This window comes from Garra rufa, chromosome 6 (genome assembly GCF_049309525.1).
Source record: "Garra rufa chromosome 6, GarRuf1.0, whole genome shotgun sequence".
Lineage (NCBI taxonomy): Eukaryota > Metazoa > Chordata > Actinopteri > Cypriniformes > Cyprinidae > Garra > Garra rufa.
The window spans coordinates 7,703,688-7,720,562 of record NC_133366.1 but is presented as its reverse complement, the minus strand read 5'-3'; the positions used below and the strand labels follow the sequence as shown (position 1 = coordinate 7,720,562).

Below are 16,875 nucleotides of genomic sequence, written 5' to 3'. Positions count from 1 at the left end.
TCAAAAGTAAACAAAATATAAAAAAACAAATTCAAATTAGTAATAAAACTATAATCGTACACCAGCATTCAAAAGTTTTTGAACAGTTTGAACATTTTTTTTTGTTTTTAAAAGTAGTAATATTGTGAAATATTTTTGCTATTTAAAATAATTGCTTTCTATTTGAATATATTTTAAAATGTAATTTATTCCTGTGATCAAATCTAAATTTTCAGCATTACTCCAGTCTTCAGTGTCACATGATCCTTCAGAAATCATTCTAAAATACTGATTTGCTGTTCAAGAAACATTTATTTCTATTTCCAAATCTATTTTGTTTCAGGTTTCTTTTTTTAATGAATAGAAAGATAAAGATCAGCATTTATCGAAATAATAATAAATGTTTTTTGAGCAGAAAATCTGAATGATTTCTGAAGGATCATGTGACTGCAGTAATGATGCAAAAAATTCAGCTTTGAAATCACAGGAATAAATTACATTTTAAAATATATTCAAATAGAAAACATTTATTTTAAATAGTAAAACTATTGAAACATTTTTACTGTACTTTGGATCAAATAAATGCAGGCTTGTTGAGCAGAAGAGACTTCTTTAAAAAACATAAAAAAAATCTTGCTGTTTAAAAACTTCTGACTGGTAGTGCATCTCAATACTAAAATAACACTTTTGTGATCATTGCAGATTATTAATGCAGTGCATTATTAATGTGAGGACATGCATGATTATTTTACCTTGCTCGTCGTCTTCTTACTGCAGAGACTACAAGAAAATTCACAGTAAATGCATTGAAATTCATAACTTTGGATGGTTTTGAACAGTTAATGATAAAATTTAATCAAGCAAGTTTTTGTTTGTATGTCAGTTACTCATTCTCAGAATTAATGAATATATATATAAATATTTTCAAAGCTTTCAACCCTGGATCTTAAGCAGAAACATTTAAAGAGAGGTAACTACAGGATTCAAAAACATTGATCGAAGTCTTGAAGTCTTCAATCATAAGGTAAAACTAATCTAAATGTGCAAACACAAGGAGCTGTAACAGCTTGAGTTTGAAATGTCCTCAGTGGAGAGTTAATTAAACAGCATGTGTGTGTGTGTGTGTGTGTGTGTGTGTGTGTGTGTGTGTGTGTGTGTGTGAAGCTCTTGTCCAGACCTGTCGGCGTCTCTCTCTCCCTGGAGAGGGTGTTGAGTGGCGGACTGATGCATTCAGGCGTCAAAACAAGCTTTCTCCAGGGGGGAGAGCTCTTCAGACTCAGACTTAAAGAAAATGTGCATCAAATATAAGTTATAATGTAAAACTAATAGTTTTCATTGTCAAAACATATTAATATAAAACAAACTGCAGTCCATTCTAAAGAAAGAATAAATAAACAATATTTGTAAATAAATAAATAAATAGCATGGCAGTTGCATCTGTATTAAAAAAAAGTTTTACATTTCCTTTAAGTTTTGTTTGATGCACATTGTTATTTGATTATTATTGTTGATTAATATAAACAGTATGATTAATAATGAATAATAACTAATATAATACATGTTCACAGCATATGTGACCCTGGACCACAAAACCAGTCTTAGATGGGAATATTTGTAGAAATAGTTAAAAAATACATTGTATGGGTCAAAATGATCGATTTTTCTTTTGTGCCAAAAATCTTTAGGATATTAAGTAAAGAGTATGTTCCATTAAGATAACTTGTACATTTCCTAACAGAAATATATCAAAACGTAATTTTTGATTAGTAATACGCAATCGCTAAGAACTTTATTTGGACAACTTTAAAGGTGATTTTTCTATATTTTATTTTATTTTTTGCACCCTCAGATTCCAAATTTTCAAATAGTTGTATCTCAGCCAAATATTGTCCTATCCTAACAAACTATATTTTCTACCATAAATATATTAAAACTTAATTTTTGATTAGTAATTTGCATCGCTAAGAACTTCATTTGGACAACTTCAAAGGCAAATTTTTTTTTTTTTTTTTTTTTTGCACCCTCAGATTCCAAATTTTCAATTAGCTGTATCTCAGCCAAATATTGTCCTATTCTAACAAATCATCAATGGAAAGCTTATTTATTCATTTTTATTTATCCGAAAAATTGACACTGGTTTTGTTGTCCAGGGTCACTCACATATATGAATAATAGGGTCACATATTACTGAAATTATTTAGAAAACACACTAGACAATACACAATAAACTTCCATCTCTAATATTGTCAAATTACCTCAAATAAGAAAGAATGCACGCTTTTAAATCAATTTAATTACTTAAAGCAAAAAAAAAAAAAAAAATGAGAATGTGAAGTTTTCTCACCCATCCTGACACTGGAGGTTTTGCAGGCTGAAGGAGAGCTCGTTGACCGATGAAAGGTCTTCTGCTGTCAGATCACAATCTGCCTTCACCACATCACCAGCCATTGATCTACTCAGTGCTGCAAACTAATCGACACACTCTGCTGGACGGAAATGTCAAGTCAAACATGACATGAGCTGTACATCATGATGTAAATGTCTCATCGTGTCTCCACTGAGGATCTCCGCATCTCCTCCCCTTGGAAACTCGAGTTGCTACAACAAGCTTCATGTGATCCGCGGAGCGCGTCGCGTCCCCCGCCCGCGATGCTGCTCTGTCATCATCACAGTAATCATCCTCCAGCACAGGAACACACGACCAACACTTCCCTAGAGACTGCAATTTAGATAATTACCTCAGAAAGTTGCCTACATGTAGGCCTACATGGTACTTCACTGATTTACAGAAAATGACTTATTTAGTGTAACAGACGACAATTCTTAAAGGAACAGTTCACCCCCAAAATTAAAATCTATCGCTTATTCACACTCATGACGTTTTAATTTTGTATGACATCGTCTCCCTGCTGAAAAAAACAGCATATGCTGGTTAGGTAGGTTTTGGTGCTGAGATGCTGGTTTTAGCTGGTTTATGCTGGTCCTTAGCTGGTTAATGCTGGTCCTTTGCTGGTTTATGCTGGTCATGTTGCTGGTCAAGGACCAGCATAAACCAGCAAATGGCCAGCATAAACCAGCAAAGGACCAGCATAAACCAGCAAAGGGCCAGCATAAACCAGCAAATGGCCAGCATAAACCAGCAAAGGACCAGCATAAACCAGCAAAGGACCAGCATAAACCAGCAAAGGGCCAGCATAAACCAGCAAAGGACCAGCATAAACCAGCAAAGGGCCATCATAAACCAGCAAAGGACCAGCATAAACCAGCAAAGGGCCAGCATAAACCAGCAAAGGGCCAGCATAAACCAGCAAAGGACCAGCATAAACCAGCAAATGGCCAGCATAAACCAGCAAAGGACCAGCATAAACCAGCAAAGGGCCAGCATAAACCAGCAAAGGACCAGCATAAACCAGCAAAGGGCCAGCATAAACCAGCAAAGGACCAGCATAAACCAGCAAATGGCCAGCATAAACCAGCAAAGGACCAGCATAAACCAGCAAAGGGCCAGCATAAACCAGCAAAGGACCAGCATAAACCAGCAAAGGGCCAGCATAAACCAGCAAAGGGCCATCATAAACCAGCAAAGGACCAGCATAAACCAGCAAATGGCCAGCATAAACCAGCAAAGGACCAGCATAAACCAGCAAAGGGCCATCATAAACCAGCAAAGGACCAGCATAAACCAGCAAAGGACCAGCATAAACCAGCAAAGGGCCAGCATAAACCAGCAAAGGGCCATCATAAACCAGCAAAGGACCAGCATAAACCAGCAAATGGCCAGCATAAACCAGCAAAGGACCAGCATAAACCAGCAAAGGGCCATCATAAACCAGCAAAGGACCAGCATAAACCAGCAAAGGGCCAGCATAAACCAGCAAAGGGCCAGCATAAACCAGCAAAGGACCAGCATAAACCAGCAAATGGCCAGCATAAACCAGCAAAGGACCAGCATAAACCAGCAAAGGGCCAGCATAAACCAGCAAAGGACCAGCATAAACCAGCAAAGGGCCAGCATAAACCAGCAAAGGACCAGCATAAACCAGCAAATGGCCAGCATAAACCAGCAAAGGACCAGCATAAACCAGCTAAAACCAGCATCCCAGCACCAAAACCTACCTAACCAGCATATGCTGTTTTTTTCAGCAGGGTTGCTGATTATTGCCGCTGAAAATGGTCAATTATTGTCAATTTTTGGGCTGTATTAATTGGGATAAACATTTGGGGTACTATAAACTGACAAAAGTTATAACAAATCAAAGAGAAGAGTGCAAAAAAACTGTCTGAGGAACAAAAGGCGTTTGTGGCCAAACTGAACCAGGATTTCCAGGGCAAGAATCTTGACAACTTTTGTGTTTGTGCTTATCATTTCCAGTCATGTAGGTGAAATATTAGGCTAATTTCTAAATTAATACTGCTTGTACATGTCTTTACCACCTATAAACATTTGTTTTTTAAATATTGCACGCTTTCCTGTTTACTAAGTCCTTCCCTATATGATTTAGCAGCTTCCACACGTTATTTACATGGTTTATACAGCATAAATTAGGAGAACAACATAGTCAGTAGTAGATTAACCGTGCAATTCATGCTGTTGTTTACATCTGAGTATCTCCAATATGGCCGTGTATCCGGGTAAGTTAACTGAGCAAACTGTGACATGTGTAAAGAAGATTGTAGCTTCTGTGTTCAGCTTTCATTACGCAGAAAAAAAAACAAATGATAATGATAAATAAAAAAATACTTAATGTAAACAATCGAGAATTATTATGTGTAATAATGTGTAAAATCTAACATATTCAGAAAAAAACATCTTTCAGGCAGTTATATAAAGCACATTAAGATATCAATCAGTAACATAAGCCTTTTTAAGTGTAAAAGATGCAACATTAGAGCAGCTATATAATTTATATAGTCATATTTTACATTTTGTTCATGTTTTCCTAGCTATAATGTAGGCCTATTATTTTTTAACAAACTTTTTAATTACAATTTAAATTTCTGCGTTATTGTCACTGTGTCTACGGTCATCGCTAAATTTCTACAAGGAACAATCATAAGATAAAAACAGAAAATAATAATCGGGATTTGCGTACATCAAATTATGGTGTAATCCATATAGAAAAGAAAAGTATAAAAATAAATTACATCTTTTTAGAAAAATTGTCATAATGCAACAAAAATTTGGCACTCTTTTTGTTATTTGTAAATCTAAGAGAAGAAACAACAGAATCAAGTTCAGCAAGGAAAAGGGAAAAAGACAGAAGAGATTTAAGCCATTTTGCTTATAAATGATGTCTATGCGCTAACTCCAGTCGTGTTGTGCTTTATCACGTGTTCGATATGGGTGGTATAATTCTGACCAATCAGCGTGTACATATGGAAAAACAAGTGAGTTCTAAAGCGCTGATTGGTCAGTGGCATCGCAATGACGCATTAGCCCCGCCCCTTTCCGGAAGCTGGCTGTCATGTGACTTGTTTGTTGGCGATCTGCTGTACTGAGTCGCATCATTTCATTACGGCAACAAACAAACGCTTGTCCCCTGTAATTCCCCCTTTCCCCCTTCTGTCCTTCTCTCTCCCTTCTCCGCCATGGACGAAACGAGCCCGCTAGTCTCTCCGCTTCGCGATTCCAACGATTTCAGCTACGGTCCCACCGAGCCGACCAGTCCCCGGGGCGGATTTGGAGGGACGCCGGGCTCCGTGGTGCGTCTGCCGGCTGGGAGTCCCGGACGCAGCCGCGAACGACAGCCGCTTCTAGACCGAGATCGAGGCGCGTCTCCCCGGGATCCTCACAGGAACGAGTTCCCGGAGGATCCGGAGTTCAGAGAGATTATCCGGAAGGCAGAGCGGGCCATCGAGGAGGGAATCTACCCGGAGCGCATCTATCAAGGCTCCAGCGGCAGCTACTTCGTCAAAGACTCAACAGGGGTGAGAGTTCATCACTATCTTGATGTGTGATTCGTTACATTAGTTCATCTACTCAGTTTTCAGTGCATTTACAGCCTCACATAGAGCTAAAATGTTGTGTGTTATTGAGGAATCTGAGTAACAGCTGTGTCATCAGGTCAGGCCTTGAGTCATGCAAACCAGGAATCAGTTTCTGTACAGTTTAAGTTGAGTTTGTCAAGACAGTTGTGTGCGTTTATTCACGTACAGACACTTTTATGTGTCTTTATGATGTGAATGTGAAACTGAAAGTGAATTTTTTAACGCACATTATAGGTTAATTATTAAGCATTTTAATTGCAAACTCGTATGTGCATTTGTTAATTATTAAAATGAAGGAATTTGTGAAGAAAAACAAGGTAAATATCTCCTTTAGGCTTACTAGACGCATTGCTTTGTCATTGCACATGATAGCAGTTTTATCAGGCCCATAGTTCAAAATATAGATAGCAACCTAGATGGCATTTTTAGACTTCATAATGCCTCGGTAGGCAGCTCACTAACTGTTTGATCAATAAACAAAAAGCTTACCAGCACTTCTCTTTGAAGCTCTCTTTAGTGCATTATCATGCAGTGATAGAGCTCATATCAGTACATGCTCAATTACCAAACAGATACACACTTTTATATGTCTTTTATATGAGACCCTCTCATGAAAGCCAGTGTTTGGCTTGATTAGAAATTAGTTACTAATTTGGCAACTTCACAAAATGTTTTTTTTAAATATTATTTAATGGACTTGAGCTAAAATGAACAAATAATGAACAGTTCTGTTTTTTAAACAAAATTTAAAATATATAATAACACATGCATTTATCATGGTTAATGTAGTAACTAATGGGATCTTATTGTGAAGTGCTACCATTATGTTTAGTGTACTTGTTTACTGAGAAGACAATAGCATCAGTGGAGTTTCAGCTGAATGTGTGAATAAAACAAAGACAGTAAAGGTAAATGAAATGAATGTTTTTTTGTGTGTGTATCAATGCCAGTGAAGCTGGGATTTTCTAAATGTAAATAGTGTTCAAAATAATGACAGATATCTGTTGTGATGGATGCACATCCACCAATATTATTTTAGACTATTATAGTAGGATTTTTAATTGTTTTGGTTTGCAATAACAACACTGGAATCCACTGTTGGGCATTGTTTTGAAGACAAATTACAGGAGAGGGAAATGTATTTTAAGATGATTTATTGGTAACACTTTACAATAAGGTTCATTAGTTAAACATTAATGTACTAACTAAAATTAACAAATGTATTGCTCATGGTTAGTTCCTGTATTTACTAATCTTTATTAACGTTAGCTAACGAAAATACAGTTGTTCAAGGTTTGTTCATGTTAGTTCACACTGCGTTAACTAATGTTAACAAGATTTTAATAATGTATAAGTAAATGTTGAAATTAACATTAACAAAGATTAATAAATGCTGTGTAAGTGCAGTTCATTATTAGTTCATGTTAACTAATGTTAACTAAAGAACCTTATTGTAAAGTGTTACCGATTTATTTTCAAAAGTGTCTATAATTTAAAAAAACTAAAAACTTGCATCTAAATAAGCTTGCACTGGACTTGACATGGTACTTTGTGGGTTTCAAGTAGTGGTCGACCGCTATGGGGTCGATGTCTGAATCCTAGAATCCTGCTTAAACCAATAAAGACAGCATTTTTTGTCACTTTTGCAATGTTTGTTTGCTAGATAGACAGCTCCCTTAAATTTAAGCCATATGCTATCATCATTGATCATTAAATAAAAAACTTTGACTCTTTCTCTTTATGAGAATACAGAACCGTTCAGGGTTATTTAGAAATAGTGGTCATTTCAACAGTACATACTCAGTTCCTCTCTGCTTTTAATGAAACCGTGGAATTGCCATGATGGTTTGACACGGTTTAAGACTCGTCACATGCGTTAAGCGGCCTAATTCTTCAGCATGATTTCTAATGGCTGTGAAGCGTGTTAGACGAGCACATTTGACTTGCTTTCCTTAAATTTCCATAACTTTAGATCCAGTTTGCACTTTCACTCCCTTCAAAATGCTAGATTAAGAAAGAACTCAAAGGTTAAAATGAGTTATATTGACTGATATTGAGCTGTTCAGCAGCACAGCTGAGTGAATGTGTGACAGGAACTTCATAGTGACTGATAATAATCGTTATAGAAAAGATTGACTTTAACAAACAGACTCTTCCAGTTTTGCAACATCAGGATCAAGAGGAACTGAGATTCACTACATGATTTCTGTGGGAGTTCGCAGTGTTGTTACTCCTCAATCCTCCTTAGTGTAGTTTAACATTTTGAGTGTTTAATTTGAAAATGACAAATGAAATAAGTTCCACTTTTAATATCTGCGAACACACCCATTTTCATTCATTAAGTTATTCTAGTGCATTTGACAAAACTGTGCTTCTGGCCTTAGTCATTAGGACATGATTATTAGTCAAGATGATTAATCTAGTTAGTCATGCTACAAACTCCAGCCCGTAGGTGGCAGCACTGAGTTGATCTGGTATCATTTTGCCGTTTGCTTTCTTCTGAGATGTTCCTCATGTCTTTGATCTTCAGCGGTGCAGGGCTGGTGTTCGTCCTCTCTGCAGTGAACACGCGACAAGCTTGATCTGCTCACTAGTGAGGCAACTCACATGAGTCATAAAGCACATGACCACATGTATAATCAGGTGGTGCAGTGGGCTGGTTTCTCATTCACATCAAATCAAATCACAGTGAGTCACAGAGATGAAGTCTTTGTTAAAGATCACTTTTAGTTGGGAAATCACTAAAAGTGTCTAAAAATAAGGTAAATCTGTAACTTTGAGACATATAAACTTACCGTTCCATTCAACAGTGTGGGGTTGGAAAGTTTTTTGAAATGTTTTTGAAAGACATCTCTTATGCTCACTAAAGCTGCATTTATTAGATTACAAATAAAATTGGTACAATTGTGAAATATTATTATAATTTTAAAATAACCATTTTCTAGTGTAATATATTTAGGGCCCGAGCTCCAATGGTGTGAGGACCCTTTTGGAATTGCTCAGATTCTTCTTCTAAAGGGCTAAAACATGCGTAAAAGCTCATGAAACTTTGCACACACGCCAGAAGTGGTAAAAACTTACATCTGATATGGGTTTCAGAAGCGGGTGTGGCAAAATGGCTCAATAGCGCCACCTATTAAAATGTCATTGAAGTGCATCTCAAGCTATGTTTTACATACATGCACGAAAATCGGTACACACATGTAACACACCAATACCTACAAAAAAGTCTCTTGGAGCAAAATCCAAAGCTCAACAGGAAGTCAGTTATTTTAAATCGCAGCAAATTGTGTGTCATTTTTGCCATTTTTAGGTGTTGTACTTTAACAAACTCCTCCTAGAGATTTATCCAGATCAACACCAAATTTGGTCAGTCTAATCTAAAGCTGTTTTTGATGTTAAATTGCGAAGATGTTGAGTTTTCGTTGAAGGGCTTGTCCGTGGCGGCCTGACAAACTTTGTTTCGCCATGAAACAGAAAGTTGTGATAACTCAGGCATACAATGTCTGATCTGCCCCAAACTTCACATGTGTGATAACACTCCTGACCTGAAGACATCTACTTGCCCATATTTAGTTATAGTCATAGCACCACCTGCTGGCAGCAGGACGTGACATGTTTACACTAACAAACTCCTCCTAGAGATTTAATGAAATCAAAATTATATTTGGTCAGTCTAATCTAAAGGCCTTTGCGATGTTAAATTGCAAAGCTCTAGAGTTTACGTTAAAGGGTGTGTCCTTGGTGGCTTGACAAAGTTTGATGATTCAAACTTTAAAAAAGAAGTTGTTGTAACTCAGCCATACAATGTCTCATCTGCCATAAACTTCACACGTTCGATAAGGGTCCTGGCCTGAACACATCTAAACACCAATATTTTGTAATAATAATAGCACCACCTGCTGGCAGCTTGAAATGGCTTGTTTTATACTAACTTAAACATGCAATGTCCAATCTGCACCAAACTCCACATGTTTGGTTAGAGAACCTATAGGCCAATATTCAGTTATGATCAAAACGCTACCTGTTGGCAACAGGATGCATTATACTTTGCACTTACTCAAACATACTAAGTTCAATCTGCACCAAACTTCATATGTTTGATTGAAGTGCTGGCCTGAAGACATCTACATGCCAATATCCAGTTATAGTCATAGCACCACCAGCTGGCAGCAGGAAGTTTGGCACATATAAATGACTTTGACATATTCCTTCTATATTTAACACTTTAAATGCATACTGCCCACTGTTTGCTGTTTTCTTAAAGCCACCAGTGCCAGTGAGCTCATGTGCAAGGGCCCTTTCATTGCTGCTTGCAGCATTAATTTAAAATTTAATTCATTCCTGTGATCAAAGCTGAATTTTCAGCATCATTGCTCTAGTCTTCAGTGTCACATGATCCTCCAGGAATCATTTTAATATGCTGATTTGCTGCTCAAGAAACATCAATGTTGAAAACAGTTCACATTTTTGTGGATAATGAAGCATTCTTTGATTTAAAAACTTCACAAGAACAGCTTTTATGTAAAATAGATGTTTTGTAACATTATAAATGTCTTTACTATCAAGTTTGATTATTTAATGCATCCTTGCTGAATAGTATTCATTTCTTTAGGCAAGGCAGTTGCAACATATTAAACTAGGATACAAGAACATGTTTAACATCCAAAGAATCACACATTTACCATTAGTTAACTAAAATAACCCTGGATAGAAATGTGGTTTTGGTCTAATGTACGAGATGTAAAACGCACAGTAGCGTTAAAAGGATTTTTTTTTTACCTGATTTGCTGATTTTCACATGCTGAAGAGTAACTTGTGAAAGTCTCAGTTTGAGCAGACTGTGGCGCTCTAGACGTACGATATGACCGCATGTGTCGCTTCACGAAACCTGACCTCAAATGTCCTCTCTCTCTCTCGTCTCCAACAGAAGATCATCGGCGTCTACAAACCAAAGAACGAGGAGCCGTACGGCCAGCTGAACCCCAAATGGACCAAATGGCTGCAGAAGCTCTGCTGTCCGTGCTGTTTCGGCCGGGACTGTCTGGTCCTGAACCAGGGCTACCTGTCAGAGGCTGGCGCCAGTTTGGTGGACCAGAAGCTAGAGCTCAACATCGTGCCACGCACCAAGGTATGAGAGCGACACCTAAAGTTGTGCATCTTCGCTGAAACCAAAAGCGAGGTGAATGAGGACGTGAGAAAGTAGGGTGATAGTCGTGAGGGTTTGGTGTTTGTTAGTCAGCCTCTTTCGTTTCCTGTTACTGGCACGTATGAAAACAAACTAGTCAACCGCACGGCTAAACGCAATGGTTAACTCACTCCCACACCATCTCTATCGCTGACTGTTGACAGAAAAGACAGACATGTTCTATTTAAAGTGTTTTCTGTGCTTTCTTTCTCTCAGGTGGTGTATTTAGCAAGCGAGACGTTTAATTACAGTGCCATCGACCGAGTAAAGTCTCGAGGAAAGAGGTTAGCGCTTGAAAAAGTGCCCAAGGTGGGCCAACGTTTCCACCGGATTGGCCTGCCACCCAAGGTAAGGATTAGGAGAGCGACACCTATCTGCCTGGAGGAAGAGGAGACATTTTAGATGTCATTGAACTCACTTTTTTAGATGTTGTAGGTTTATAGAGTGTTATTTTAGTATAAGTGAGATTTGTTATTATTGGAATATTTTCCATTTCATTTCAATTTGAATTTAATTTAAATTTCATTTTAAAATAAATTTAAATTTCATTCTAAAATTAAATTAGAATTTAATTTTAAAATTAATTTAAATTTAACAGTTAATTTATATTAAAGAAGAAAACTTTTTAAAGTATGTTTGTTTTAGTTAATTAAAATAGAAACTCTACTGAGCACAATAGTACAGTTTCAAAGGTAAAAATCCTATTAATTTCTTATTAGTCCTTAGAAAAAATTAAATTTTAGCAATACCGTATAAACCTTTCAAGACAGAACTGACACGAGCTCTGACAATATAATATAAGCTTTTTTCTTTACTCGTAAGCAATCCATGTTTTGCATTTTACCCTCATGGCTAATTTAATCTCTTTACTTACTAATAAAAGATTTTTTTCACCTTTTTAAACAGTATTTTGGTCTGTAATGTGATCAGTTCCTAAATAAAAGCTGCTGAAAATTTAGTTGGTTTTGCATGTTTATAAACATTTTTTGGCTTTTGTAGGTTTGTGAAGTCAGTTTCCATTGGCTGTTTTAGGTTTTATAAACTCATTTCCAACTCATTGGTTGTTGTAGGTGGGCTCATTCCAGCTCTTTGTAGAAGGGTATAAAGACGCTGATTTCTGGCTGCGGCGGTTCGAGGCTGAGCCTTTACCAGAAAACACTAATCGACAGCTCCAGCTTCAGTTTGAGAGACTTGTGGTGCTGGATTACATCATCAGAAACACAGGTAACCACGGAAAGCAACAGAATTAAGGTCAAATGATATTACCAAAAACACATTTTAACTATATATGAGAACCTGGAGCACAAAACCAGTCGTAAGTAGCATGGGTATATTTGTAGCAATAGCCAAAAATAAATTGTATGGGTCAAAAATCATGTCCATGAAGATATTTAGTAAATGTCCTACCGTAAATATATCAAAACTTAAATTTTGATTAGTAATATGCATTGCTAAGAACTTCATTTGGACAACTTTAAAGATTATTTTCTTAGTATTTACATTTTTTGGCACCCTCAGATTCCAAATTTCTCAGACAAATATTGTCCTATCCTATCAGATACATCATACATCAATGGAAAGGTTATTTATTCAGCTTTCAGATGCTGGTTTTGTGGTCCAGGGTTACATATTGACTTTATTTTAACAAATATTATTTGTTGTATGGCTCTGTAGATCGAGGAAACGACAACTGGCTTATTAAATATGACTGTCCGATGGATACATCAAGCAACAGGGTGATTATCCAGATGCCTTTTTAAGAGGCTTTCTCTCGCATTTTTGTGTTTTTATGTTTCTGTTTGTGTTTATCGAATGCTTTTCTCATGCAGGACAGTGATTGGGTGGTAGTGAAGGATCCCATCATTAAACTAGCAGCCATTGACAATGGTCTGGCCTTCCCTCTCAAACACCCAGATTCATGGAGAGCCTGTAAGCCAATCATCATCCACCTCACAAACACATGACCAACTACATTGCAATATTCTTGATATTTGTTCACTAGAAACTTCATCACTTAAACCATTAAAGGGATAGTGTACCGTTGTTAATTGTTCACCTTCATGTCATTAAAAACCTGTAAGACCAAATTAAAATATTTTTGATGAAATCTGCAAGCTTTCTGACCCTCCATAGACAGCAAGGGTACTACCATGTTCACAGCACAGAATGGTAGAAAGAATGTCATTAAAATATTGAATAAAGTCGTTATTGTGGTTTTCTTTGCGCACAAAGAGTATTTGTGTAGCTTCATAACATTAGAGTTTAACCACTGATGGGCTATTTTAACAAAGGCCACCTGGTAGTTCCCTTGCTGTCTATGGAGGGCCAGAAAGCTCTCGGATTTCATCAGAAATATCTTAATTTGTGTTCTGAAGATGAACACAGGTCTTACGGGTTTGGATGAGTAGGCTAATTAATGGCAGAATTTTCATTTCTGGGTGAAAATCTCTTTGAGGTGTGTTTTTCATTTAATGTAGTTTTTTGCACAGTCAGTTCAAACCTTTTGTTGAATGTATGTCCTGTAGATCCGTTTTACTGGGCTTGGCTGCCACAGGCGAAAGTTGTGTTTTCCCAAGAGATCCGAGACTTAGTTCTGCCTAAATTAGCCGACCCAAACTTCATCAAAGACCTTGAGGAAGATCTATATGAGCTATTTAAGGTAAGTCACAGAGATGGCTTTGAAATTCAGTTGGGGATTTACCAATATGTTTGACTTCTTTACCATGAAATGACTTCTCGGTATTGACTTTATATTTATTTTAACACTGACAGAAAGACCCGGGTTTCGACAGAGGACAGTTCAAGAAGCAGGTCTCAGTAATGAGGGGTCAGGTGAGTCATTAATAACTAGATTATAGCTGTTTAAAAATACTAAAACACTAATCTGCATTATAATATGTGACCCTGGACCACAAAACATTAAAAGTCTTAAGTAGCACAGGTATGTTTGACAATAGACAGTAATACATTGTGTGGGTCTAAATTATCGATTTTTCTTTTATGCCAGAAAACCTTTAGGATATTAGGTAAAGATTATGTTCCATAAAGATATTTTGTAAAGTTCCAACCGAAAATATATAAAAGCTTAATTTTTGATTGGTATTATGCATTGCTAAGAACTTAATTTGGAGAACTTTAAAGGTGCAAAATAGTTGTATCTATCTCGAACCACACATCAGTGGAAAGCTTATTTATTCAGCTTTCAGATGATGTAGAAATCTCAATTTCAACAAATTTACCCTTATGACTGGTTTTGTGGTCCACAGTCACATATTATATTTTATACAGTGCTGTGTAGTATTGGCATTCACCAAAAAATAAATCTATAAATGTAATTTTGATATTTATCCTACTTCTTCAGTTGCTCATGAGCAAATTTTCATTTCATTTGAGAAAAGCTTCACACTGAAATGCAAAGGTCTTTATGACAAACTGACAAAGTAAAAGTTTAGTTTAACCTAAAACTATGACAGTATTATTACAATTATATAGTAAATTGTACTTCTCAAAATAATAATTTCAGGGAATATAATAAAACCAAGACTTTTTTGTGCATGTTTAATGGAGTACTTCACTTCCAGAACACAAATTTACAGATAATGTACTCACCCTCTTGTCATCCAAGATGCTCATGTCTGTCTTTCTTCAGTCATAAATAAATTGTTTTTTGTGGAAAACATCTCCATATAATGGACTTCTATGGTGCCCCCGAGTTTGAACTTCCAAAACGCAGCTTCAAAGGGCTCTAAACGATCATAGCCGAGGAAAAAAGGGTCTTATCTAGCAAAACGATCGATTTTGCTCGTCTTGTCTAGCTCTGTGTGTACTCTGTGTAGAGATTAAAAAAAGTATATAAATTGTAATTGTTTTAAGAAAATAACTGATCGTTTTGCTAGATAAGACCTTTCTTCCTCGGCTGGGAAGCTGCATTTAAACTGCATTTTGGAAATTCAAACACCATATAGGTCCACTATATGGAGAGAAATCCTGAATTTTTGTTAAGATATTTCTGATGAAATCCGAGAACTTTCTGACCTTACATAGACAGCATGTTTAAGGCCCAGAAAGGTAGTAAGGACATCATTAAAATAGTCCATGTGGCATCAGTGAAATTCTCAGAGAAGTTCTTGATCTCTTTTTACTCTTACTACATTTTCACACTGATGTGAAAGGAAACCTACAAGAGCAGGGCAGTTCAATCGAAACCACCTTATGATTTGACATCTTTCAGCTCATTTCTTGTCCTGCGTTCCTCTAGATCCTGAATCTGAGTCAGGCGATGAGAGACGGCAAGACTCCACTGCAGCTGGTGCAGATGCCGCCGGTGATCGTGGAGACGGCCCGAGCGCCACAGCGAGCCAACAGCGAATCCTACACGCAGAGCTTCCAGAGCAGAAGACCCTTCTTCACCTGGTGGTGATGCCTCACATGCCTGTGTACAGCCTGATTTTAGTTGCGTTTTTCATTGGGACTTGGGGAACAAACGAAAGTAGGAATAACTAATGACAAACACATAATTGTGAAGGAGAGCATTGCCTTGTAGACTGTTACACTGTATGAACACTCAAATATTGACCTGCATGTCAGTAAGACGACGAAGGAGAAACTTCCTGCTGTAGTAAAACCTCGATGCTTGACGGCTCCTTCCTGGCACTGACGGCGCGCTGCTCCACTACATCATTCATAAGGTTTTCTGGTCAGGGTTTTCTTGCCTTGCTCATGTGTTAGTTTAGTTTTTCTCGCAATCGTTAAAAAAAAAAGTCACACTCTCGCCTGCTTTTTTTCCATTAGCGTTATATTTTTCTACTTTTTTACGCTCACCTGTCTGGCGTTCATAACCTGGAGGCGGAGTCAACTGAGCATGTGCAGAAACACTGGAACGTTCCATTCTCACAGTGACATCATTCTTTTCTTTTTTTGTTTATCGTTTGATTTCATTTGAGAAATTGAAGAAGATATTGTAATTTTTTTTAACAATGCATTCACAGGTGTCAACAAAACTGACCTTAAAGAGATAGTTCACCTGAAAATGAAAATTTGACGTTTATCTGCTTACCCCAGGCCATCTGAAATGTAGGTGACTTAGTTTCTTCAGTAGAACACAAACAGAGATTTTTAACTTAAAATGGTGCAGTCTGTCAGTCATATAATGGCAGTCAATGGGAACCAAATCTTTGAGAGTGAAAAAAACAGACACAGACAAAACCAAATTAAACCCTGCGGCTTGTGACGATACATTGAGGTGTTAAGACATAAAACGATTGGTCTGTGCAAGAAACTAAACAGTATTTATATCATTATTTACTTCTGATCCACCAATATGTTCAACTGTCCTGAGTACATTCACAACAATGTGATCTGCCATGGTAGACCGATTGTTTTGTGTCTTAACACCTCAATGTATCGTTACGAGCCGCAGAGTTTAATTTGGTTTTTTTACTGTCAAAGATTTGGTTCCCATTGACTGCCATTATATGACTGAAAGACTGCAACGGTTTGAGTTAAAAATCTTCATTTGTGTTCTGCCGAAGAAACAAAGTCACCTACAATTCGGATGCCCTGGGGGTAAGCAGATAAACATTAAATTTTCATTTTTGGGTGAACTATCTCTTTAAAACGTGACAATGGACTGTATAATTTGTATGTAATGTATTTAATGAGAGATGCTAAAATTATAACCGTGCAGTACTCAATAAAAGAAACACAGACTTTACACAGAG

The 16,875-nt window shown here is 37.0% G+C and overlaps 1 protein-coding gene across 1 annotated transcript; it reads left to right on the top strand.

Annotated features, from left to right (window-relative positions):
* Positions 1–5,446: 5,446 nt before the first annotated feature.
* Positions 5,447–16,868, top strand: LOC141336581 (phosphatidylinositol 4-kinase type 2-alpha). Its single transcript, XM_073842273.1, has 9 exons — positions 5,447–5,907; positions 10,898–11,098; positions 11,372–11,503; positions 12,226–12,379; positions 12,830–12,891; positions 12,985–13,084; positions 13,681–13,814; positions 13,928–13,987; positions 15,414–16,868. The coding sequence occupies exons 1-9, from the start codon at positions 5,569–5,571 to the stop codon at positions 15,573–15,575; spliced, it is 1,344 nt and encodes a 447-aa protein (XP_073698374.1). The 5' UTR covers positions 5,447–5,568; the 3' UTR covers positions 15,576–16,868.
* The last annotated feature ends 7 nt before the right edge of the window (positions 16,869–16,875 follow it).

Bases quoted from the DNA above. Each gene is read 5' to 3' on its own strand.
- LOC141336581 (XM_073842273.1), top strand. From the start codon at position 5,569: ATGGACGAAACGAGCCCGCTAGTCTCTCCGCTTCGCGATTCCAACGAT. The intron at 11,504-12,225 runs GTAAGGATTAGG...TGGTTGTTGTAG, and splicing joins GGATTGGCCTGCCACCCAAG to GTGGGCTCATTCCAGCTCTT. The intron at 13,815-13,927 runs GTAAGTCACAGA...TAACACTGACAG, and splicing joins ATCTATATGAGCTATTTAAG to AAAGACCCGGGTTTCGACAG.